At 33.5% G+C, this 26,166-nt stretch overlaps 1 protein-coding gene across 3 annotated transcripts; it reads left to right on the plus strand.

Moving 5' to 3' along the window:
* The first annotated feature begins 12,075 nt into the window (after nt 1–12,075).
* On the plus strand, nt 12,076–25,921 carry LOC132703227 (general transcription factor II-I repeat domain-containing protein 2-like). Of its 3 annotated transcripts, none has more exons than XM_060672355.1 (4): nt 12,076–12,791; nt 15,539–15,740; nt 15,798–16,319; nt 16,471–25,921. In XM_060672355.1, the coding sequence occupies exon 4, from the start codon at nt 22,455–22,457 to the stop codon at nt 23,520–23,522; it is 1,068 nt and encodes a 355-aa protein (XP_060528338.1). In that variant the 5' UTR covers nt 12,076–12,791; nt 15,539–15,740; nt 15,798–16,319; nt 16,471–22,454; the 3' UTR covers nt 23,523–25,921. The 3 variants fall into 3 exon arrangements, with proteins under 3 accessions (XP_060528338.1, XP_060528336.1, XP_060528337.1); XM_060672354.1 differs by having other exon boundaries at nt 12,080–12,791; nt 15,798–17,234; nt 19,299–25,921; XM_060672353.1 differs by having other exon boundaries at nt 15,798–25,921.
* Nucleotides 25,922–26,166: the final 245 nt, after the last annotated feature.

A 26,166-nucleotide genomic window follows, 5' to 3' on the forward strand; every position in this document is an offset into this window, starting at 1 on the left:
ACACTTGTCGCCTGTCGGACGAAAGCTAGAGCGATAATCAAGGTCAGTCCTTTCCAGTACCTATCACTTAGCCGAGATATTTTGCCTGCGCACGTAATTCAAAAAATATGAATCTTAGACATTTGTCTCTCGTTCTGAATTGCAATCGCATTAAGTGGATTTACACGATGTCATTAGCTTTGTAGGCAAAAGTTTGAGGGTCTCGAATATAAAATCATAATAAAAAAAAACTCGTAAACTTCCTATAATAAAGACACGTAATTTCAATTAATCACCGACACAAAAACAAACCTCGAGCAAAAACCTCTTCGTATTAGAATATCTATTTCACGCCGGCACGATGTCAGATGTAGGTGATAACGACTTACATGATTCAGAATTTGATTTAAACCGTTTAAAGCACAGCAGAGCCCAAATCAAGGGAGAATTAACTCGCTTTAAAACTTTTTTAGCAAAAAGTAATATCGATCAACATATCGAACAATTACAATTAAGATTTGAATCAATAAAACCCACTTTACAAAAATTTAAATCAATTCAAACTCAATTTGAAGAATTATTATTAAGCGATTTTCCGGATAATTATGACGAAAATGACGGCATAATCGATCGCGAAGAATTTGAAACCCGCTATTTCGACGCCATAGCTAAAGCCAAAAAAATATTAGATCAACATCATTTCCAAGAAGTTCTAGGGGAATCACACATTCTGATGCCTTCGTCCCCCTCACCGGAGACGGATCCGTGGACGGCTTCGAGTCGAGACTCGTCTGACGCGAGGTTGTCAAATGTCGCAAAATTACCGCAAATAACTTTACCCGAATTCAGTGGTTCGTACAGCGATTGGCAAAGGTTTCGCGACATGTTTCGGGCCATCGTTCATAATAACAGCACCCTAACGAACGTACATAGATTTTATTATTTAGAAGCCTCCCTTAAAGGCGAGCCAAAAAATATAGTTGGTTCTTTAACTCCAACAGACTCAAATTATGAAACGGCATGGGCCCTTTTAGAAAGACGGTATGAAAATAAGAAGATTATAATAAATTCGCACTTGAAAGAAATGATGGATTTAACTGCATTAAATAAAGAATCTCACACGGCTTTAAGATATTTTTCCAATACCTTCTTTAAAAATTACAGGTCTTTAGAATCGTTAGGGGAAAATGTAGGTCAATGGAACACTATTTTAATATATATTTTAGTATCCAAGCTCGATTTAAATACTAAACGTGAATTGGAAATTTTTTGCAAATCCATAACCTCTCCCAAAATTCATGATTTTAACGAATTCCTATCACAAAGATGTCAAATGCTAGAAACTTTAGATAGGTACAAAGGCATGTACAACTATTAAAAAACCTTACGAATCGCGATCGTTTGTTTCTTCTGGAGCCAACTATATCCGAAAATGCAATTATTGCAAAAATGAACACCCTTTATACTTATGCGAAAAATTCAAACAATTGTCAGTCTCGGATCGATTCGATATGGTAAAGAAAATGAATTTATGTTCAAATTGTTTAAGGTATGGGCATAAAAATTCAGAATGTCGATCTTCTGCATGTAAAATTTGTCAACGAAAACATTCAACTTTATTACATCGATCAAAAGAAAATTCAAAGGACAACTTGCGCGACATTTCAGAAAATTCTAAAGAAAAAACGACTTGCAATGTTAGCATTGACAATTCGAATACTTGTCAAAATACCACCAATTCTTATATTTTACTGTCTACGGCAGTCGTACAATTGTACGACAAGGATAAAAATATCATAACTTGTAGAGCATTACTCGATTCAGCCTCGCAATCAAATTTTGTAACATCTTCTATGGTCAAAAAATTAAATTTGCAAACTTCAAAAATTAATATGCCTGTTATAGGAATAAATCAAGTAAAAACAAATATATCTGAGCGCATTGAAATAAAATTTTCTTCCCAACACACCGGCTATAAGAATAAATTAAACTTTCTTGTTTTGCCGATAATAGCGGAACTGTCTCCACAAAACTACATTGACATAACAAAACTTAACATTCCTTCCGAATTACCATTAGCAGACCCTGAATTTAATGTTCCCGCAGAGATCGATTTGCTAATAGGTTGTGAAGTCTTTTTTGAGTTACTTTGCAAAACTCGGCAAAAATTTACCGATTTTACAAAAAACATTACTCGGTTGGATTGTAACTGGTCAAATACCTTGCGGCAAGGGAAAAAGCGGAAAATCAGATGTCATGTTATCCAAGTGTTATTTCATACGAGAATCACTTCACGAAAATTTAGAGAGATTTTGGTCTATTGAAGAAATTAATTCAAGTACTCGCGCTAAAATGTCATCAGAAGAAATCGAATGCGAAAATCATTTTAAGCAAAATACTACACGCGATCAATCAGGCAGATTTATCGTAAAACTTCCCCTAAAACCCATTTTCATCAAGTTGGGTGAATCTGAACAAACCGCCATTAGCCGGTTGTATAGTATTGAACGACGATTAGCCAAAAATCCCGAACTCGAAAAATCATATCGAGAATTTATGCAGGAATATCATAATCTAGGTCACATGACCGAAATACCGCGCGATTATCCTTCAAAAACACCAATCTATTATATTCCTCACCATAGTGTTGAAAAACCCCATAGTACAACAACTAAAGTAAGAGTAGTCTTCGACGCTGCATCCAAATCTTCAACGAATTTATCGCTAAATAATGTATTAAAAACCGGACCTACTATTCAAAATGATTTGTTTACAATATTAACTCGTTTTAGAAAACATAATTATGTCTTTATAGTCGACTTGACTAAAATGTACCGTCAAATCCTAATAGATAAAGATGAAAGAAATTTATAACGCATCGTATGGCGCAATTCTCCCGAGCAAGCAATAAAACATTTTCAGCTAAATACTGTCACGTATGGCACGGCGCCGGCTTCATTTCTTTCAACGCGTTGTTTATTTGAAATTTCTTTGAATATTGCCGAAAAATGGCCCGATGAAAGTGAAATAAAAAGCTCAGACTTTAACGTTGACGACATTCTCACTGGAGCCTCAACAATCGATTCGCTTATTCAATTAAGAAAAAATATTTCGGAAATTTTATCTCAATACGGATTTGAATTAAGAAAATTTCAGTCAAATGATAATAAATTTCTCAACGAAATAAATGATTCGAATCACTGAAAGAGTAAACATTGCATTTCGGACGATTCATGCGTTAAAACTCTGGGGGTTTCTTGGATACCACATCTTGACAAATTCCAATACAAGTCTCAAGATTTATTAACACACAATGACAATGTTACGAAAAGGTCAATACTTTCATTTATAGCAAAAATTTTTGATCCGCTCGGTATATTAGGTCCTTTATCAATTCGAGCTTAATTAATAATACAAAAACTTTGGCAATTAACGATTGACTGGGATGAAAGCATACCAAGTCAGCTCTTCTCCGAATGGTCAGACTTAAAAGAGGAAGTATCACAAGTAGGTTTAATGCGTATACCACGCCACGTAATTGTAAAACAGCCGAAATTAATAGAACTTCACGGATTTTCGGACGCAAGCGTCCGCGCCTATGCGTGTTGCATTTATGTACGTTCAGTAAACATCGATGACACAATCGAGAGTCATTTATTATGTGCCAAATCACGCGTCAGTCCTCTAAAATCTTTATCATTACCGCGTTTAGAATTACTTGGTGCAGCATTACTCGCCAAATTAACAAAAAAATGTGTCGAAGCTTTGAAACTTAATTTCGACCCATTATTTTTGTGGACAGACTCGATGATTGTGTTGTCTTGGATAGCCAAGAAACCTAAATGTTGGAAAAACAGTTGACAAAAAAGGAAAATTGGAATCATATTCCTTCAGAACATTATCCAGCCGATATAATTTCTCGCGGAGCTAATATTAAATTTTTAATAAATTCAAAATTATTGTTAAATGGACCACACTTCTTTACGAAAATCGACGATTGCCCTAAGAATTCAAATAAGTTTATTCCCATTGAGAATATACCGGAATCAAAGGCTAACTCTAAGATAATTTTAACCACATCAATCAGTCAAGACTTGAAATTATTTAACAAATACTCAAACCTAAACAAATTAATTCGCATCACCGCCTATTGTCTAAGATTTATAAAGAACCTGAAGGTGTCTAGAATTTTAAGACAATTTAGTCAATTGAGTTCCGATGAAATTAAACAGAGTGAAATTGCCCTATTAAAATTAGTTCAAATGAAAGGTTTTTCCCAAGAAATTCATGACTTAAAGTAGAAAAAACGAGTTTCATCGAAAAGTAAATTAAAATGTTTATCGCCATTTATCGACCAGAATGGTCTAATAAGACTCGGTGGTACTCAAAATTTAACTACGATGTAAAATATCCTATAATCCTCCCTCCAAAACATGACTTTACACGTCTTTTAATCGATCGTGAACATAAGCGTACATTACACTTTGGTGTACAAGGCACTCTAGCTCACATACGACAACAGTTTTGGCCGCTTAACGGTAAACAAGTCGTGAAATCTTAGGTGCGTAAGTGCATTACGTGTTTTAAAACAAATCCGCCTATAATAAATCCAAAAATGGGTGAATTACCTAAATTTCGTGTTGAGCCGACTCGTCCATTTCTATCTGTCGCTGTAGATTATGCAGGGCCTTTCGAATTAAAATATGGAAAAACTCGATCCAATAAAATTATTACGGGTTATGTTTGCATATTTGTTTGCTTGGCAATCAAAGCCGTACATATTGAGCTTATCACTGATCTGACTAGTGACTAAGTTTATTGAAATGATTTGTCTCGAGAAGAGGTTTTTGCTCACACATTTACAGTGACAATGCAACAAATTTTGTTGGATCTAATAACAAGCTTATTTCGATTAAAAAAATTATAGATTCAACAGATATTCAAAATTATGTCTTACATTCTAATATAAAATGGCACTTCATGCCAGCAAAATCTCCACATTTTGGTAGTATTCACGAAGCGGCTGTGAAATCGTGTAAACGTCACTTAAAGCGCGTTTTAAACGACATTCGCTTAAATTATGAGGAATTTTATACTTTGACTACCCAAATCGAGGCTATATTAAACTCCAGACCTCTTTTACCAATGTCATCCGATCCAAATGACCTCGACGTGATCACACCAGCACATTTCTTAATTGGGCAGCAGCTAACAGCTATTCCCGAAGAATATCTTCTAAATGACAAGGTCAATTGATGGGGCAACACTACCGGTCACGTTGGAGAATGGAGTATATCCATCAATTGCAGCAAAGAAGCAAATGGTATTTCAACGATAATCGAAAAGCATATGTGGGCGATCTTGTCCTACTAAAAGAAGACAACGTTCCCTCCCTTTGCTGGCCTCTCGGAAGGATAGTGGATCTACATCCAGGGAAGGACAATATTGTGCGTGTGATCAGTGTAAAAACCCAAAACGGTGTGTTTAAAAGGGCACTGACGAAGGTAGCATTGCTACCCGTGAATTGAAATGTGATAAACATATCGCGTTAATTCTTCATGTTAGAAATATTCCTTGCTTGTATAATATTTTGAAAACAAAGCCTAGCCTTTCAAGGGGGCGAATTATGTTCAGTTTTTATGTACTTTATGAATGTGAGCTAATAGTGGCAACGCCGCACGACACCACGAAAAAGGGAAGAGTGAAAAACCGCGTGGATAGTGGCGAATAAACTGTTAGAGAATTAGGTCGCAAAACGGAGGGATTGACCACATGTAATTTTTATTTAAATTGGTAGTGTAGAAGTCTATCTCTGTTCCTTTTGAAAATCAGTAAAAGCATGAGAAGTTCGCGTGAGTGTTATATCAACAACCAAGCAAGTGATAAAATCCCAACAGGGGGTTTGATTTGAATGTCCGATAAAATTGTAATTTTTTGTTCTTCCGGTTTAAACAAAATTTTATCCAAGGTTAAGTCGTCTAGATTTGACAATGCGTCGTTATCATGTAATAAAAAGTCGCCTATCATTTCATCCGCGTCTCCTAAGTTGTTAAATATCGAGTCAGTTTCAATAGCGTTCATATCTATCTATTGGATATCGTGATAAAGCGTCCCGTGCTTGATTGTTTTTACCTTTTTTGTATTTAATTTCGTACTCATACTCAAGTTTAAGTCTCCATCTAACGAGTCGTGGCTGGTTGGCTCTTTTAATGACATTAGCCACTGTATAAATCCGTATAAATAATGAATTTTTGTCCGAATAAATATGGTCTATAATATTTATAGCTCCAAACCATTACTAGTAGTTCCTTTTCAATTGTTGAGTAGTTTATCTCTGCCGGGTTCAGCGTTCTTGATGCGTAGCATATTGGGTGTCTGTCGTGGGATAGAATTCCTAACCTAACTAAACCTAAGAATGATTTAATGTCTCGTTGGGTTTTCGTTAAAGGATATTTTTTAATCGCTTCAATATTCTTTTGATTTGGTTTTATTTTTGGTTAATTTTTGGAATATTAATCTCAGATTTTGAATATGTTCTGTTAGTCCTGTACTTATACCGATTACGTCATCTATAAAGGCCATTCATATTTTATTTTGGACGTCTTTCAAAATTTCATCTATGACACGTTGGAAGGTTGATGGTGCGTTCTTAAGTCCGAATGGCATTCTTGTGTATTCAAAATGTCCGTTTTCTACGCTAAAAGCTGTCTTTTCGATAGAGTCCTTTTTTATTTTAATCTGATGAAAGCCGTTTTCAAGGTCCAGTGTAGAAAACTACTGTGCGCGTCCCAATTTATCTAGAATATCCGTCATGATCGGGATTGGATATCTATCAGAAATAGTTTTTAATTAATCTTCCGATAGTCTACGACTATTTTCCATTTTTGGTTTCCAGATGAGTCTAATTTCTTCTTGATTTTCTTATTATTTTATTTTATTTTATTATTTTCTTATTATTCCTTTTCCGAGCATATCATCTATTTGTCGTCTTACTTTTTCTTTGTGGACGAATGGATATATATATGAATTCGTATGCACTGGTATTTCATTCGTTGTCCTAATCTCGTGCTAGATTTTCGAGGTAGAGTGTTAAACTTATTGCCTGGATTATAGAAAATATCCGAGAGTTCTTGACACAATTTTGTGATTAGAGCTTTTTCTTCCGAGTATATGTGTTGGGTACGGATTACTCCTTTTATGTCCTTATTTTGAGATTTCGTACGTATTTTTACATTGTCAGACGTATTGGTCAGCCTTAAATCGATCAACTGGTAAAGGTTGTGTTAACGTAACTGAAATTGTCTCGTCCGTGGGAGTTTGAATTTCAATTAGAGCGAAATTATTTTTGCGTATGAAATAGCAGATGGTATTTCTAGATTTTGTAGTTTTTGATTTCTTTTAAAGATGTTTCATGGGGATTTACAGTTAGAGTGAAGTTTGCGTTTGATTGTTTTCTATATTTGAATGGAATTTCGAAATCGATATTCAGATTCATATTAATTAAATCAGTTAAGCCTACATCAAAAAAGTCATAAAAATCAAATAAGATAAACTCTATTCGATAATCGATGTTAAATTCAGAAAATGCTTATATGCTAGCTTGAAATCTAGTATTTTGACAACCTACTGCTGTCTTTATTTCATTATATTTATGATAAATGCAATTTGGAAAATATTTTTCAGCGATAGTTGGACGTAATATCGAGCGTGAACTACCTGTGTCTATTAGTAGTTAAATATTTGGTTTACGTATTTGAATATATGGTAAGCGTTGTTGTTTTTAGTCATTTGGATTTTGTGTTTCGACGTTTTGGTCGATATGCGATGTATTTTCATACTCATTTTGTTCATAATTTTACTCAAATTCGTCGTAATCATTATACTCATTTTGATTAACAAAATAATCAAGTTTTTATTGCATTCTTGCTTAAACAATTCTTCCGCTATAAAATTCGGGGGCTGATTGTTGTTAGTAAAATAATTTTGTTTTATCGGTCGTCTTGTGAATGGATTATTTGCTTGTCTCGATATACTTGACATTGGTGTCGGTTCAGGAAGTTGGTTGGGTTATATTTGATTGGGTTTGAAGACATTCCGTGGGGGTGCGAAAACTTCCCGATTTGTTGGAAATCATCTTTGAGGTATCTGCCTCGGTTGAATATTTATTGGTTGAGATGGAAATTGTGGTTTTTTTAATTGATTTTGATATTGGTTTCAATTTTAAAATTTATTAAAATTGTTTGGCATGAAATTTGTGTTGGGATTTATTCTAGGCTGAAATCTGTTTAGATTCGGCTGATTTTGGAATTGTTGAAATGGTAGAAAATGTTGTTTCTTGTTGAATTGTTGAAAATTTGGTGTTTCGAATTGTTTTGCATTGTTTTGTTGGAAGTTGTGTATTTGGAATTGTTTTGAATTACTTTGTTGAAAATTGGGCATTTGAAATTGTTTTGTTGTATTGCTTAGATTCCCGTAGAGGTTTCCGAAATTTTCCAATTCAGAAACATAAGCAATGGCTTCCTCTAAAGAATCTGGTTGTTTTAAATGCATGTTGTTTTTGAGCGTCCCGGTGCATCCTGCTATGAATATATTAGGCGCGATTTTGTTGTAATAATTTACATGGAAAAGTTTTTCATTTTGATCTAAATCTTCTGAATTACTAATTCGCTGTATTACACTACTCTTTGTAGCATACCGTATACATATTATGTTATTTTGTTATTATTTGTTTCTTATTTAAGTTTAAGTTCTCTAAAGTGCGCGAGTGGCGGTAAATATAAAGCGGTGCGAATCACGAAGGGACGGCCGTGGGGATGCGAGGGGAAGTACTGGACGACGGCGAAGTTAAGGTGGACTGAGGTAAGCAGTGGGTAGCAGGAAGGCAAGAGAAGCGGTTGCGCTGCAGTGTTGACGACGTCCGATCAATTGACGTAAGGTGGAAGTCCACCTTACGTTCGAATATTTCTGGGTCCTGAGAACATCGTCGCCGAACAACCGTTGGGTGGTGGCAGCCTGCTACCGCCTCAAGATCCTTCAAGGGAACGTCGACCGCTCCCACGTAAGTCCGTTCCACTCGGAGTGGTGAATACCGCAGACTTGTGTGCGTTTCGGTTCGAACCTTGTTTATTATCAATGTACTTTCGGCACATATTGTTTATTGTTCATTTAACAATCGCCTCCCATTCACTTAGAGTGGTAATTATTGGTTTATTCTATCAATAAATATCTTCAATCAAGCGACCAAGAACCTCATTTCCCTTGTTATAATTGTAACGAAACATTACATCTTGAAAAGTTGAAGCCTACCACCGAAATCAACTAAATGTTCGTTTTTGAACGGTCTTCTTCTAGTTATTTCCTGAATTAGACAATTTAAATTTCTCCTATCTGCAAAGCATTGAATGAGCGCATCTTTTATGCTTAACGAATCCGTCAATTCAGATCGGTTGCCTACCATTAACTCTGCTTTCTCTACTAGGTTGTCTATGACACAATCGAAGATATGGCTATGTAGTTCCGGATCTCCTAGACTAACGTAGGAATTTATTAATCGTTCGCACTTAGCAATAAACTTATTTAGCGTGGCGCTATTTCCGTCGAAAGGTTTTATATTATCTAGGTTCTGCACTACTCATACTACCTGAGCCTCCTTGTTGGGTAATTGTTTTGACTCCTCTTTGTGTTTTGTTCCCTAATTTTAAAATTGAATTGAATTCCTTTTCGAGATTTTCGATTTCAGAATCGCTCATTTACGATTTGATTTAATTTTTTTTCTCTTTTTCGTAACCTAATCGCGTGCAATGCGAGCCCTAAACTATCCCTTCAAGTGACCGTATACAGAGGTATCGGAGGGGCAAAACGAAATGGCACTTACGGTTTCGTATTTCTCCGTCTCCTTTCCGGCTCAATTTGCCAACTCGTCACATGCTGGTTGTACCTTGGTAGACCGTCGTTCTGCTTCCCTTGCTGCTGATTTTGTGTGCTGAAGAATTTGAGAATCCACGTAGCGAGTGTCCAAAAGTTTCGAACTTTCCACAATTGGCGATTTCACAGAAATTTCCAGAAGATTCTGGTTAATTGTTCACCACTTAGAAAATCCTACCGACTGCGTCACTTAAATGTTCAGAATTCGGGAGAGCGTTTTTAAAAACATTTATTACCCAGAAAGCGAAATAAAGTTTTATTTGGACTAGCCGATAGGGTCTGCAGTTTCGGGCATATAACTTATTTGATAGTTTTTCTGTAGGATAAATCAACGGTTTTTTATATATAACTTCATAATCGGGAGAAACTATATAGTTAGTTTCAACATGTCGTTAATGTACAAAACAAAGAGAATTGGAATGTTTAGTTAATATGCACAATATTAACCACCTCTTAGGAGGAATGTTAAATTCAGGACGTAGCAGAGTGATTCCGAATAGAATTTTTGGAATGATGTAGCATAATGACCGATTTTATTTTTGGAATAAACTATATGAGATTTAATGGCCATATTCAAAGCCGTTGGACATGAAACTATCTGCTTAAAAATATGTTTAAATTTTCTTGATTCTAGATTTTCTAGATCATCGAAGTAAAAAGATCATTTTAAGATTATTGTAAATAAATTAAAACTAATCGCAGAACCAGAACATATTCTACTTTTATGTATATGTATAAAAGTTGGGTTAATCTCTCTACATTTCGGACTTTTATCTATAGTTTTGCCATAATATAGAGAAAGGTCACAATCGGTGTAAATTAAATTTAGTCTAATTAGGAAATTTTTTGAGAAATAAGTCAGAATTGATGAAAAACAAGTCGCATTGTGAAACAAGTGAGAAAGTTTGACTTAAGTAAGAATTTTTTGAACATAAGTCAGAATTTCTGAAAAACAAGTTAGATAATTCATTCAATCTCTACACTCTAGGTATTAGAAACCAAAATATTGTGAATGAAAAAATCGGAAAACATGCCTTACACTTTTTAAATGCAAAATGGTCAAAAATTTTATTTTTTTATAAATATTATAAATAAATAAAAAATTATCTATAAACATATTAGTAATTGCCATGTCAGAAAACCTAAAACTTTTAATTTTTATTATTATACTATAAAAATTTTCTCCATTAAGAAAAAGAATTTCCAGAAATTAAAACTCCGAACGCCCTTTAACTTCTTTATATTATTTTTCTTATGGATGTTTTAATTTTCTAGATAATGATCATCACAAATTTTTAAATTCGATACCTTGATTCTAAATTGAATTTTTGTTGAATGTTTATTTACTACTTTATAATTAATAATTAAAATTTTGCAAACTACGATTTTAGAATTATAAGGCACTAGTTGTACACATTTTTTTATAAAAAAAATAGATGTGGAGGTTTATACAGGTTTAAAAAGAGATGCATGAAAGAGTCATTAAAAATATAGGTTTTAGGTCAATTAGGAAGATTTTTGAGAAATAAGTCAGAATTTCTGAAAAACAAGTCAAAATTTTAGAGAATCAAAACAGAATTTCTGACTTATTTTTTGAAATACAACTAAGTACAAAATATTTTCTAACCTTCGTAAACATGTAGCCTGGTTTCAATTTCCTCGTCTTACTTTTACAAGATATCCATGGACAGAAAATAACTAAGAAAAAGAAACAATAATAATACCCAATTTTAGTTTTTCAGTATAAAAAGACACATTTTTAAAAAAGCCAGTTTTTCCCCAAAAAATTACCATAAATAGAATATATATTTATGTCAAACACTTTTTGTATTTCACTTTTTTGCCTCAGTGTCGTTCTTACTGAGATGAGGTATAGCAGCATCTTAAATGTCTCCAAATCCGGCGGCATTTGTATGAGGCATGATGAGGTAATAATAAGATTTTGGAAGCTAGTTTAGAGATGGCACATTCTTTATGAAATACCCTGTATAACCTGATGCTTCGATGTCCTTTACGAAGAGACTTATGACAGAAATTAAACTAAAACCTATATTTTATTTTTGATGGTGGTGGTGGACTGAAATACCACGACTCAGTACGTAGATCAAAATTGGTCATTTTATCTGAAATTTTCTAAAAATATATAATAATTAGCCTAAAAATAAGTTGTGATTCCTCAAATTCTATAAAAAACGTCATTGTTTTTTTTTCATCTGAGTGTAAAATATTAGTTTGATTTATTTAACAAGCCAAGCTAGCCTTTATTGTTGTTACGTGTTTATCAGTGTTCTCAAACAGATACACATTTGTATAACATAAGTAAATAACTCAGCAAGATTAGCGCGGTTGGCCAAAAACAAATTTTAACGATTGAATCCTCGCAATTGACTGAATTACCAGAAAATTAAATACTCTATGTGTAAGCAAAGTTTCATCATGCGATCGAATTTCCCACTTTAACCTCACTTTCAATCCACTTTTTTTTTTAATAAAACTGTGGGAAAATGAAAAGTTGAAAATATTTAATAAACGCTCTCGCCAAGTAAATAGCAGTGCGGACTTGTGACATGTTAACATTATAATAACATTGGCGATAATTAAATAATGACAGCTATCCGCCAAAATTATTCTCGGAAAGTTTTTAGTGGCAAATTAGATATGCGTTTAGTTAAATTCCTCTTGGTGTTTCATTTCGTGTTTGGAGTGAAGTGTCATCGGCTATTGGTCCTCTTTGCCGACACGGAGTCACGATATTTTAGGGATAGCGTTGGCAAAAGGGCTTGCCGAACATGGGTTCGATGTCACCTACGTGGGACTTTTTAGAGATAAAACTCCTCCGACGAACTATCGAAAAATCGTACTCAACGGATTTTTGGAAGAGTATCAACGTAAGTATACCATACATTTCATACCGTACCATAAAGCAATTATGGGCAAACTCCGACTGTTGGAAGATTTGCTTTGAGATATAGGGTAGCAGAGTTTTCAAAAATAAAATATATTTTTTCAATATGTTTAATACCGCTTTAGAAATTCTAATGAAATTTGACATACGTGTACTATGTATCAAAAGGCATTATTTAGTGTACCACAATTTTTTTAAACTACACCATTTCTCTTAAAATAAAAATTCCTACTTCTGCAATCATTTTAAAAGAAACTTGATTTTTTCAATCCAATGTACGGTTTTCCGAACGACGCATAAAGAAAAATCAAGAGATCAAATCTGTTCATAATTGAATATAAATGTCTATTTTTTTAAAGGAAATCAGTGTCGTGCGTAATCAAATAATATTTTGGTTAATTAGGTCCATTGCATTGGATAAATCGAAAACTTTTTTCTGAACAATAATATTGCTATCTGAAACAAACTAGTATCTTTCAGAAAAAAATTAGAAGACTGTTCCCTTTACTTTTGCATTTCTAGTGAAATTGCATTCTCACAACAAGATAAATAATAAATGATTCTTATTTTTAAAAAAGTACTACCTACTATTAATATTTTTTACAAAATCGTCTGTCAATTAAGTTAATAACGATCTTTTTGAAAAAAAGTAGAACATAGAAACTAGATAAGTTGTTCAATGTGTACTTTATCTTGAAATAAGGAAATAATAATGAAAATAATTCTATGCATGCGCCCCCTTAATTATGTGCATTCAATTAGAAAACAAACTGTATATTACACTACGTACTCATAATCACGGAATTAATTTAGCGAGCAACGCGACTGGCGGTGCAACCAAGCATCGTTGCTTATCAGTTGTTCTACTCAAGATGATCCTAGATCCTATAACATAGGAAATCCCATGTAAATTTGTAGGTGCCCAAATATTGGCTCCCCTGTACATTTTATAGCAAAGTTGTAATATAACTAACTTCAGTTATTGAATTAAATACAATGGCAAAATTAGAAAATTTTTAAAGTTAAGGTAATAAAACATCCGTAAAATTCATTTTGACGAAAACACGATATTTTTATTTGTGTTTGTTGTACTTTATTAAACGCGCTTTAATTAAAGCTTAGTTTGCATTCTTTAATTGAAGAAAAAGTAACCATAGTAGTTTTATGCAGGGAACAGTGTTATAACAGTGTCTAAAATATTTTCACTTTATTTTCCTGCTAAAACTGTACCTCGGATTACAACAATGAAATTCGGGTCCAAATAAATAACTGCAAATATTCAGCTGAAAATGTCGATAATAAAGCAGACGAAAGCAAGAATAGAGGTTTTTATTAGTACGAGGATTCTTGGACAAGCTGTAACCAAACATCAAACAACAGTGTTGCGCACATTAAAAAACCATAAATGTTTTTCTTATTAATACGAAAAGCACCAAGAGCTCCGGGAAGGCGATGAACAGAGAAGAGTAGCATTTTGTTTTGAAATGATGGAAAAAGCAAATAACGATAGGGATTTTTAAAAAAATACTTGTTTCACTGATGGATTCACACCCAAGAACGAACCAAATGTTTAAAACTATCGCAATTGGAGCTAAATCAATGAATATTGTTTTGTTCATACTCTAAGTCAATATCCTCAAAAAATAAATGTTATGCTATTCGCGAAGTTCAGATTTGGTACTAGATGGATGGTTGTAACGCCCATAATTCTCGTATGGTTAGGGAGTATTCTATTCTAGAATTGATCTCAGGACTACAGACTTTTGCATTGTTCGATTGGTTGACTCGAGAATATCAATGTGTTTGAGAGAAGTGTTCAGTTTCTTTAGATTGAAGCCCATACATGACAAAACAACCGGAATGATGTTGACTTCTTTTAGATTCCACAGCTTTTTTAATTCTCTCCTTAGGTCAGCATATTTGTTCAGTTTTTCATTGTTAGAGTTATGTCAATTTCCGGCATGTTGTGTCTTACTGTTACGTCTATCATGATAGTTCTATCCCAATAGATCTTAACAGCCTAATTTTCTATAACTGGAGATGGTTTATACAAGTAGTATGGCTAGTTGTTTTCAAGTTCAAACTTCAATTTTTGAGTGTTTCTAAGTAAAGCATTGTAGCAACTTTGTTGTGCCGTTCTAGATATTTATTTCTCGCCAGGTTTTCACAGCTCGATAATGTATGTTCTACGGTTTTTTGTTTTTTGTTGCACTTTCTGCACCTATCTGTTGGTATTTCTTCTTTAAGGATATACTTTTGACAGTTTCTTGTTTTAATAATCTAATCTTGAATACCAATCATAAACGCTTCAGTTTTTGGAAAAAGTGTTTCAGTCTTTAAACATTCCACGGATTTACTTTGATCTACTGTATCTTTCTGTAAGTCGTTAACAAATCTACCATGCAGTTCTTTTGAACCTCAGTTTTGAACTCTGTCTTAAATGGCTTAAAATTTTCCACCCAAGTTTAGAGGTGTCTATTCTGTTTCTGCTCTCACCAGAGTTTGATGAAGTTCACGGAAATGTTGACTTTTAAGCACCATCGAGAGTGTTTATCATGGGGTACCTATTCTTGCATTGCCAGCAATGGGAGATCAAAAATTAAACGCAGCGCATGCGGAAACCTTTGGGTTGGGGAGGAAGCTGTAGAAATTACCGAGGGGAGTTTTAAGGATGCTTTGAATGACGTTCTTGACAATCCCAAGTAATTCAGTATTCTTGCATCTTAACAGGCACGTCCGTCCTCCAAATGAACTTCCCAAAGACTTGAAGGAATTTATGGATAATGCCTACCGGATTCCACTCTCAAAACAATTTCAAAAGTTTTGGGATCCAGACAGAAAAAAATCCTTTGGAAGTGGCCACTCGATACTTTGCCAGAGCAGCCGAAGAACGTTCATGTATCAAACTGGTTTCCTCAACAAGATATTCTGGGTACTTGCAACTGGCACATGCGTTAACGCATTTTACATACCTTCGCTTGATTTTTAGCTCATCCGAATTTGAAACTCTTTATCATGAAATGTGGACTTTTAAGCACCATCGAGAGTGTTTATCATGGGGTGCCTATTCTTGCATTGCCAGCAATGGGAGATCAAAAATTAAACGCAGCGCATGCGGAAACCCTTGGGTTGGGGAGGAAGCTGTAGAAATTACCGAGGGGAGTTTTAAGGACGCTTTGAATGACGTTCTTGACAATCCCAAGTAATTCAGTATTCTTGCATATTAACAGGCACGTCCGCAATGCTGGAATGAAATTTTGTATGTAAATTTGTTTTTTTTTGTTGTTAGATATCGAGATATCGGTCAAGTGTTCTTCATGATCGTCCGATGAACATCAGTCAACTGGCAGCTTATTGGGTGGAGTATGTGATTAAGCACAAGGGTGCGCCACATCTTCGTGTTGCTGGTGCCCGGATGCCTGACTTTTAATTTTCACGCTGTTTTCCGTATCTTTTGCAATCACTAAAATTGTTGGAAGAATATTGAGGAGGAAAATCAAACTTAAAAAGAGTTAGCTATAATATATATAAATTATAAATTTTAACATGCTAGTGGTTAGTCAATAAAAAAAAAGAATAAAGCAACATTTTAAGATTGTGAATTTTTCTTATCAACAAATAAACGTATTGATTTATATTCCTGATTTTAACATTTATTCTAGGAAATCTTCAACAAAAGCCTCTAAAATGTTGCCGGTGGAATAAGAGTTAATGAATTGAATTGAATAATCACATCATCATCAAAGTTATGATGAGAGAATATGGTCCGACACTCAATGTTAAAAAGACCAGGTATATGATTGTTACCAAAACCGAAGCGCTCAATGAACACATGTGGAAGGTGAAGCCGCTGCGTCCTTTATGAAGATCAAAAAGCTGCTCTGTAGCCGCGATCTGAGCCTGAACGTAGGAACACGGATGCGCTAATGCTTTATTTCCCCAGTCCTTTTATAAGGTGTAGAAACTTGGACTCTCAACGCATACTGCGAGCGAAGACTAGAAGCTTTCTAGCTGTGGGTCTACCAAAGGATGTTGAGAATACCGTCGGCAGAGCATGTGACCAATGTGGAGGTTCTGAGAAGAATGGAGAAAGATGTAGAAATCCTGCAGGAAATGAAAACGAAAAACTTGCAATATCTCCGCCACATCATAAAAGGTCCTCAATATGATATCCTGCAACCCACAATCCATAGAAACATGTTAGGAAAAAGATCTGTTGGAAGGAGAAGAATATTTTGGCTCAGAAATCTGAGAAAATATTTTAATGTCTCGTCATCTGATTTATTTAAGGCCGTAGCTTTTTAAAGTAAGAATAGCGATTACGATAGTCAACCTGCGAAATGGAGACGGTACATGAAGAAGAAGAAACACGAGAGTTGGGAACCAATTATTTTTGGGCCGGATGGCGATGTGGCGATCCATTAAGGTATCCATTAAGACATGTGTGTAGGTTTCCGTAAACAGAATTACCAAATGTTTAAAATAAAAATGGCAAATTCTCAATATCTTAAGTTTCTTTTAACAAAGTGAAATGCTTCCAATTTTTTAAACAAAAATGTAGGTAATTCAAACTAAATATTCATCCCTTCATTTTAAAATTTTAGATATAGGAAATTGAATTGAGCATATACCGGTTCGTTTTAAACATATATAATTCCTCTATTTAAATGAGCATAATTTTATAATGAATTTTTGCTAGTTTTTAATTAATTAGATATTTACTTAAAAATATTCATATATTTCTTTCAATCAAGCATTCCATCCAAGAAGTTATACCAATTTTATATTGAAATGGTAATTTTACCATAAAAATGGAGATATTTTTTAATATAATTTCATAATTTTGTTTAGACCATTCTACAAATTGAAACTGATATTCTGGGAGATAGGAAAATATATGCAAAAAATATAAATAGTTTTACGACTTATCTTTATCGACCTATAGAATAAAGGTAGTTAAGAAATATATAAAAATGGGCTTTTTCAGAGGTATTACATTAATAATTACGACAAAAATAAATTTCTACCAAGTTTAACTTTTTTTTGTCCAGCTTAAGAAGTGCATGAACATGTTAATTGCTGCTACCTAAAATTAAAAACTATACTTAACCTAAACAAAATTATAGCACATATTTTTTTCCTACCCTACCCTAGAATACAATAATAGCATAAACAAAAGTACTTCAACACTTATGATATTTCTTGGTCTGTATTTAGTTTTGTAAAAAAAGAAGGATCCAAAAACCACACTCGAAATTTTGGTACTGTATCCAATAACCCGCATATATTATTACGTATAAATAATTTTCATTATTATTGATCACCTCCCTGGCTTTCAGCCTGCACGAGAACTTGCCACTAGCCGGTGCATATTTCATCAAATTTGGATGTTCACCAGAACATTGTTAAACAGATAGCTACATTCAGATGTATTTGGAAAAAATCTCTACTGCGTATAATGTACTTAAAAGATATAGGTAGTAAATGTAGTAGTAATAGTGTTCTAGATATATACCTTTCAAAACTTTTATAACGGACTCTGGAGTTTCCAATTTGATTGTTTTACAACCCTTACACCTTACACCGGTAAAAACGGAAACTGCACTGAAAGTTCGTATGAACATTCGTTACATTTCGTTGTGTACCCCCATATGCGATCAACTCAAACCAAACAGTACTGAACTATTATATACTATAATGGAAAGTATATTTTAAAAGAATTTTCAAATTGACGATTTTAAACTTATTGCATCAACGATATCATAATTTTGAGACATTTATTTTGTAAACTTACTTAGAATACGGCACCCTTAAAACAAAAGTAGTACATTTTGAAAATAGATATATTGTTTCTCCCACTAAAATTATATATCACCATTTTAAGGAGTCAACACTTTCTAAATAAAAAGATGATGCAATCCCAGAAGGAGAATTGGCAATTTAGAAATAAAAATTTGAAACATATTAAAAAACAAAATTATTTGTTACAATGAAAAATATATCTTGAAAATATCATATTCATTTTTCAAGCATATTGAAATTCTGAATTTGTCTATGCATAAATTTATTTGCGATGACATGTGTCAATTCGTTACTTGAAAATTATGTTCCAGTTAAGCATTTTTCAATTAAGATGAGGAGGTCTGACTCCAGAATAGGGAGTCTATTAATGAGGAACTCTACGTCAAAACTAACAAGGATATGCTTTGCATCTAAAGTAATGGCTTATAATTGTTCAATGAAAGTATTAGCTTTCCCTGTAAAGGGTTTTAATATACAAGATAGAAGATGGTTGAAACGCTTTTTAGATTTTGTTTCGCTACTTCATGCTTATGATATCAGGCGGGTTCACAAGTCCTGCTCGTAATATCGAAGTAACTGATTTGGCACGAAAAAATAATGTTCGCTTACTCTCAGTACCGCAGCACTCTAACCATAAAATCCAGCTTTTGGACAAACTGTTTATCGTTCATTCGAAATCTACTTTCAGGTCCTTCAATTGCTCCCGCTTTTATAACAGCAGAAAATGTTAGTTGTCCAATACCGCGTTTAAATAAAACAACAAGCAACATGGGAAGAAAAGCTAGCAAGGCTGCTCTATTGACGACTTCCCCATACAAACTTTAATTAACTTATCATTTAAGGGAAAAAAATAAATAAATCCCAAGACAAATAAAAGAGTACAAGAAATTTTAGGAATAAAGTCACCTAAGAAGAGAAAACAACTCACTGATGTAACAGATGAAAATCTGATCCTATAGCCCAAGAAAATTCAGCATGTTTTTATCGTGGTGGCTTGTTTTCGAAGGATGCTTGTGGTGAATTATTAGTATAAATTTTTATATGCGAGTTTTGTAGTAGCCGTTGAGTTTTGATGTATTTGATTATTATGACTACACTAGTTTTTATAGAAACAGAATGTAAGAATGTAAAAATCATTTTAGTTCATATTAAATACTAGTGGTCCGTATTATAAGACCTTTTTTAAAATTTTAAATGTTTTAATATTTTTCAGAAGCTTAGTTTTTGTTCATTTCGTTTTTTAAAAGAAAAACTATTAGTAATACACTGTCGCATGTGTGCTTGACTGACTGGAATAAAAAACTAACTCTTGGACATTTTTTCTTTAATTTTATTTAAAAAAATCTTTACAGTAGTCCACATTTAGAAAACCGAATCTACAAAAACATCAAAGAAATAACGGGAGAAAATAATAAAAAAACAGCAACTAAAGGATGGGGGTGGAACACTTGGAATATAGACTGAATATAAAACGGCTTAAATGCATATGCAGAAGAGGGACCAGTACTATTAAGGGAAGAAATCGAATATGCATATAAAAACATCAAAAATGGTATAGTATGGACAGTGGACCCGATTATATCCCAGTAGAACCGCTTATGCTTATGGCCGATGAATCTATTGCGTCACTTCTAGAACTCTTTAATACCTATCCACAACTACCAAAGAAATGGCTTTAAGTCCATAGTTATAGCAATTCCGAAGAAAGAAAATGCAAACGACTGCAATAGCTCTGATGTGTAAAGTTGTTTTTAGATAATCCATAACAGTATCCACAAGCATTGACTCGGCTTAAACATTTTGACTTCGAAATGACATTTGATATGATAAAGATTTTAGGGTTTAAGAATAGAGATAGAAATATTAGAATAATCAGACAGTTAAAGTTGAGAATGAGTTTACAGAGGAGATCAGGCGCCAGAGTATTCCAAAGGAGGCCAATTGCTAGGGAAAAGAGGGGTCACACGCACACATCCATCATGGCATTTAAAAATTATCAAGGCCAAGTGATACTCAATGATTGAACAATGACTGAATAGTGGAAAGAGTACTTCAACGAACTTCTGAATGTAAAGCAGAAGGAATCATACTAAGAAGAAATATATTCTACAGTGAACCTGGCACTAAAAGGACCCTAATTGAGGGTTTTAATTAAACTAAAGAACTGTAAGGCACCTGGTTTGGACAACACTGTCACAGAATTCCTAAAATATGGAATAGACACACTCCATTGTCAGACTCAGTAGTAGAAGAAGTGTAGGTCGACGAAAGATATTTTGGCTGCGGTATTTGAGTGAGTGGTACCACTGCAGGTCCAGTGTATTATTCACAAAAGTAGCCAAGAGAATGAGGCTAGGCATGACGATATCTAACCTCTGCTAGGAGTGGTTTCAGAAGAAGGAAAAAAAGGAAGGCAAATTATTTTGTAGCAATATTTTTTAACTCTTTGTAAAATGTTTCTCTATTTATAAGCATGCTCGCACTACAGTTTGTGGAATTTCTAAATTTTACAGTATCTGGTTACATCGGAAGTATATCTTTTCAAGTAAATAGGCTTCTCCTTCAATCATACAGGTAATCCAAACTTAAAAATATATATTTTTCCTAAACAACTAACCCACACATGGCCAACATACGGCCCGCGGGCCACATCCGGCCCGCGTAATGAATTTATTCGGCCCGCGAGTAATTTTTCAATATTTACGTTTGCCTGACACTTACATAGTATTAATCAAGTAAATTAAAAATATTTCTGGTTTTTCATATGAATTAACATTTTCGTGCTTATTTGTTATCTGTAAACACACTACAAACTCTATAATCTATGTATTTGAAGTTGAACAGTACGCCAGTTCATTCGATGCTTTCCGTAAGTAGCAAACTTGTTAATAATAACTTGGTCGCTTGGAAGTTCGTGCTTGCCTGGCAGACACTTGGTGTAACCCTGGCAGACGCGTGCGCGGCCCGGGGTAAGCCTTATTTCTACTAGAAATAAGGTCCACCGAACCTGCGCGTCCCCCCACTAGGGTTATAAATATCTTAAAATATCTCTAGTAGCCGGTTGTTTTCAGGCTTTAGTGCTCGCTACCACCCAGTGCAGTTTACATCATCGGCTCTGCGTTATTTGTATTATATTATATATATTAACTTTTTAATTTATTTATTAATTAATAAGGTATGTTACATAATTTCTGTTTATAAAAAAAATTTTATATTAAGAAATATTTTCATCCCTAGGATGGCTTCTAAAAAACGAAAGGTTGATACAGAGTGTCGAAATTTTAATGATGATTGGAAATGGAAATATTTTTTTACGGTAGTTAAAGAGAAAGCTGTGCGTCTCATTTATAACTCTAGTGTGGCAGTTTTTAAAGAATACAATTTAAAAAGACATTTTGAAACGAAACATGAGAATTATGCAAACCATTTAAACGAAGAAGACCGAAAAAAACAACAAAATATATTTGTAAAACAAAATCGCTTGCAAGATTCGGTGACGGAAGCAAGTTTTTTAATAGCCAAACGTATTGCTGAATGCGGAAAACCTTTTTCTGAAGGAGAATTTTTAAAGAAATGCATGTTGGATGTTTGTAACGTGTTATGTCCAGAACTTAAAAATAAATTCGAAAATATAAGCCTATCTAGGTAAACTATTGCCAGAAGAGTAGAAGATTTAAATGTGGATATAACTAACCAATTATTATATAATATAGAGTCAGCCAATTTTTATGCAATAGCTCTTCACGAAAGTTGCGATGTAAAAGATACTGCACAATTGTTAATTTTTATCAGAGCTATAAATGATGATTTCAAAATCTTGGAAGAAGTTTTAGAAATTGTTCCAATGAAAGATACAACAGGCGAAGATCTGTTCCAGGAAATTGAAAAGTGTTTTTTAAAGTACCATATTGACTGGAAAAAATTGGTGAATGTTACAACAGACGGAGCACCAAACATGACAGGAAAAAATATTGGAGTAATTAAACGCATTGAAGATAAAATTTTCGAAATCGATCCCGATCATAAAATTAGACCAATACACTGCATTATTCATCAACATGTCCTATGTAAAAATGTTTTAAAAATCGATCATGTTACCAAAATAGTTGTAAAATTAGTAAATTTCTTAAGAGCCAAAGGATTAAATCATAGGCAATTCATTGATTTCCTTGAAGAACTTAATACCACATATTCCGATGTAATATACTACAATAAAATCCGTTGGTTGAGCTTGGGAAAAGTATTAAAGCGTGTGTGGGAGCTTCAAGAGGAAATACGAATTTTTTTAGTGCTCAAAGAAAATGAGGAGTTTCCTGAATTAACGGATCCAGATTGGCTTGGTGATTTTGCTTTCTCTCTAGACATCCTCACATATTTAAACGAATTCAACACAAGTTTACAAGGAAAAAAAATATTTGCTTATGATTTAATGTGGAAATTAAAAGCTTTTAAAATGAAACTTCTACTTTTTTCCACAAATCTTGCTGAAAGCAAATTTGATCATTTCCCATCCTTAAAGACCATTTCCGCAATAATTTTAAAAGAAAAAGCTCAAATGTATACTGAAAATATTCTGGCATTACGACTTGATTTTGAAAACAGATTCGAATGTTTTAACAGAATAGATAAAATATTGTCGATTGTTAGAAATCCATTTACTGCAAATATTGAAGAAGCTTCTCCAGATATTCAATTAGAATTAATTGCATTACAGTGTGATCAATTATTGCATGATAAATATCGAGAAGAGGAAGATAATTTGTGTAATTTTTATAAGCAATTGGATAGTAAAAAATACGTAAATCTAAAAAATCTTGCCAAAAAATATTTAATAATATTTAGTTCAACTTATATTTGTGAACAGACATTTTCTTTAATGAATCACAATAAAAGTCCTACAAGATCGAGATAAAATGATTTACATTTGGAGGCTGTATTAAGATTAGCCACCACAGAAATTAAACCTGACATTAAAAAGATTATAAACGAGGCAAACCGCCTCAATATTTCTCATTAATTATTATAGTATATTTGTTATTATTAAAATGTTTATTTTGTATTATTCTATATAGATATTTGCTGTAAGTTACCTATGATTTATATGTATTCATACATAGAAGCGTATATATATATATATATATATATATATATATATATATATATATATATATATATATATATATATATATATATATATATATATATATAAAGCGAAGGACAGTAACGGGGCTACTGGTAACACACAAACAAACTGTTAATTATTGGGACCACCCCAACTTCGATGGATCGCGGTAAAGGGAGCAATAAAAGATGTTGAAGCTCAAAGCAAAGTGGCAATTTATTGTAATATCTAGCTTTCGCCCATGGATACAGGCTTCATCAGGACACTAAGTCATATAGAGAACAAAAAAAAACACTTCATCAGAGTTAACAATCTAACCAAAAAATAGTTAAAAAACTTACACAACACGCCTCTTTCAACCTCTACATATAGAGAGATGACATTGGTATATAAAATAAAGTGTTTCGCCCGTTATAACTATCAACATAACACTCGATGGATGAGATTTATGGAAAAAATTTACAATTGTAAAAAATATTAACCTCCACCACAACGTTACAAAACAATCCCACTAACATAAAACGTTAAGGTCAATAAAATATCCGGATTGATAAAATATTAAAAGATGAAAAAAAAACAGCCGATTTGTTACAAATGACACTCCGTATTGTCGAGAAGGAAAACTAAATGTGCGGGAACTTATTAACAATTCGCAATAACCTAAAAAAGCCACAACCAAAAATCAGTCAATGATACCAACTGTACAGTCAACCATAACACATGTAAAACACCAAACAAGGGAGGGAATTTTAAACAGAATTCTTTCAAATATGCACCCATTGTACACTATTTATATAACTATGTTTACATTATTGAAGTTAACGTTAAGGGTAATTAGAAACAATCCTTTAGGACGGGGAGAAAGAAACAAAGAAAGGAAACTGTTTTTAAACATTAATAGCTATCTTTAACCCTAAACTTATTGAAGCTACTAAAAGACTTATAAAGAATTTGACTGATAAATTTAGCTAAGGGTTGCGTCGACGCACCTACACATGAAACAATAGGGCGTAAAGGGTAACCATCTTTATGTATCTTCGGCAACCCATAATATTTGGGGCAGACACCATTGTAGGTTTTGAAGTTACGAGCCGTGGTATCATCAATATAGCCAAGGTTGTTAATTTTCTTGATAATATTATTGCTTTGCGTTTCTATTGAATGTGTAGGGTCCCTTATTACAGGTAGGTAAGTGTTAGCATCATTTAATAATAAGAGAGATTTTTCTATGTAATCTTCTTTAGTCATAGCCACCGTGACATTACCCTTATCAGATTTAGTGATAACCAAGTTAGGATTAGCTTTTAAAAATCGTTTCGTACGACGCTCTATATCATATGTAGGTGGGGCGACACTAGCAACAACACTAGAATTAATGTAATTAGTGATGAGATTAGTGGCCCTCGTTCGCAGGAGGTGTCGTTTTTGTTCATCTGAGTTCTGGATAATGATTTCTACCTCAGAGAGTAGTTTAAAAATATCTATATGTTGAGGTGACACAGGAAGGCTAAATTTAGGACCAAGCGAAAGAAAACCCCTAACATCATCAGGAATCTCAATATTGGACACATTCTTGAACTAATTAGAATTGTCAGTGGTATATAAATCACTACTATTAGCTTTTCTTGATTTTAACTTTCGAAGGTTAGACTTTTTTATCTTGTTTAATTTACATTGGTCATACTTCACAGAAGTTAAAAAAACGGCTAACACTTCATAAAAGTGATTGTAAGTTAAAACCAAATATTATTAGTTTAAGTGCTCATGTCAATGATACCGGACATAGTGTCATGTACGATGAAGCGGTAGTATTAAAGAGTGAAAAGAACCTCTTCAAACGTAAGTTTTTAGAGATGTATTATATTAACTGTTGTAGTAATAGCCTCAACAGAAAGAAGGATGTTGAGGGTCTTAGTAGCATCTACACCTATCTTCTTAATCAGAGTCGTACTGCGAAGCATAAGCTACCAGAGTTTTTTGATACGGTCAGGTTGTAGTGGGTTGCTAAATTTGTTGCTATTAATGTTTAAAAACAGTTTCCTTTCTTTGTTTCTTTCTCCCCGTCCTAAAGGATTGTTTCTAATTACCCTTAACGTTAACTTCAATAATGTAAACATAGTTATATAAATAGTGTACAATGGGTGCATATTTGAAAGAATTCTGTTTAAAATTCCCTCCCTTGTTTGGTGTTTTACATATGTTATGGTGGGCTGTACAGTTGGTATCATTGACTGGTTTTTGGTTGTGGCCTTTTTAGGTTATTGCGAACTGTTAATAAGTTCCCGCACATTTAGTTTTCCTTCTCGACAATACGGAGTGTCATTTGTAACAAATCGGCTGTTTTTTTTTTCATCTTTTAATATTTTATCAATCCGGATATTTTATTGACCTTAACGTTTTATGTTAGTGGGATTGTTTTGTAACGTTGTGGTGG

The sequence above is a fragment of the Cylas formicarius genome, unplaced genomic scaffold (genome assembly GCF_029955315.1).
Source record: "Cylas formicarius isolate icCylForm1 unplaced genomic scaffold, icCylForm1.1 PGA_scaffold_6__28_contigs__length_40554024, whole genome shotgun sequence".
In the NCBI taxonomy this organism is placed as follows: Eukaryota; Metazoa; Arthropoda; class Insecta; order Coleoptera; family Brentidae; genus Cylas; species Cylas formicarius.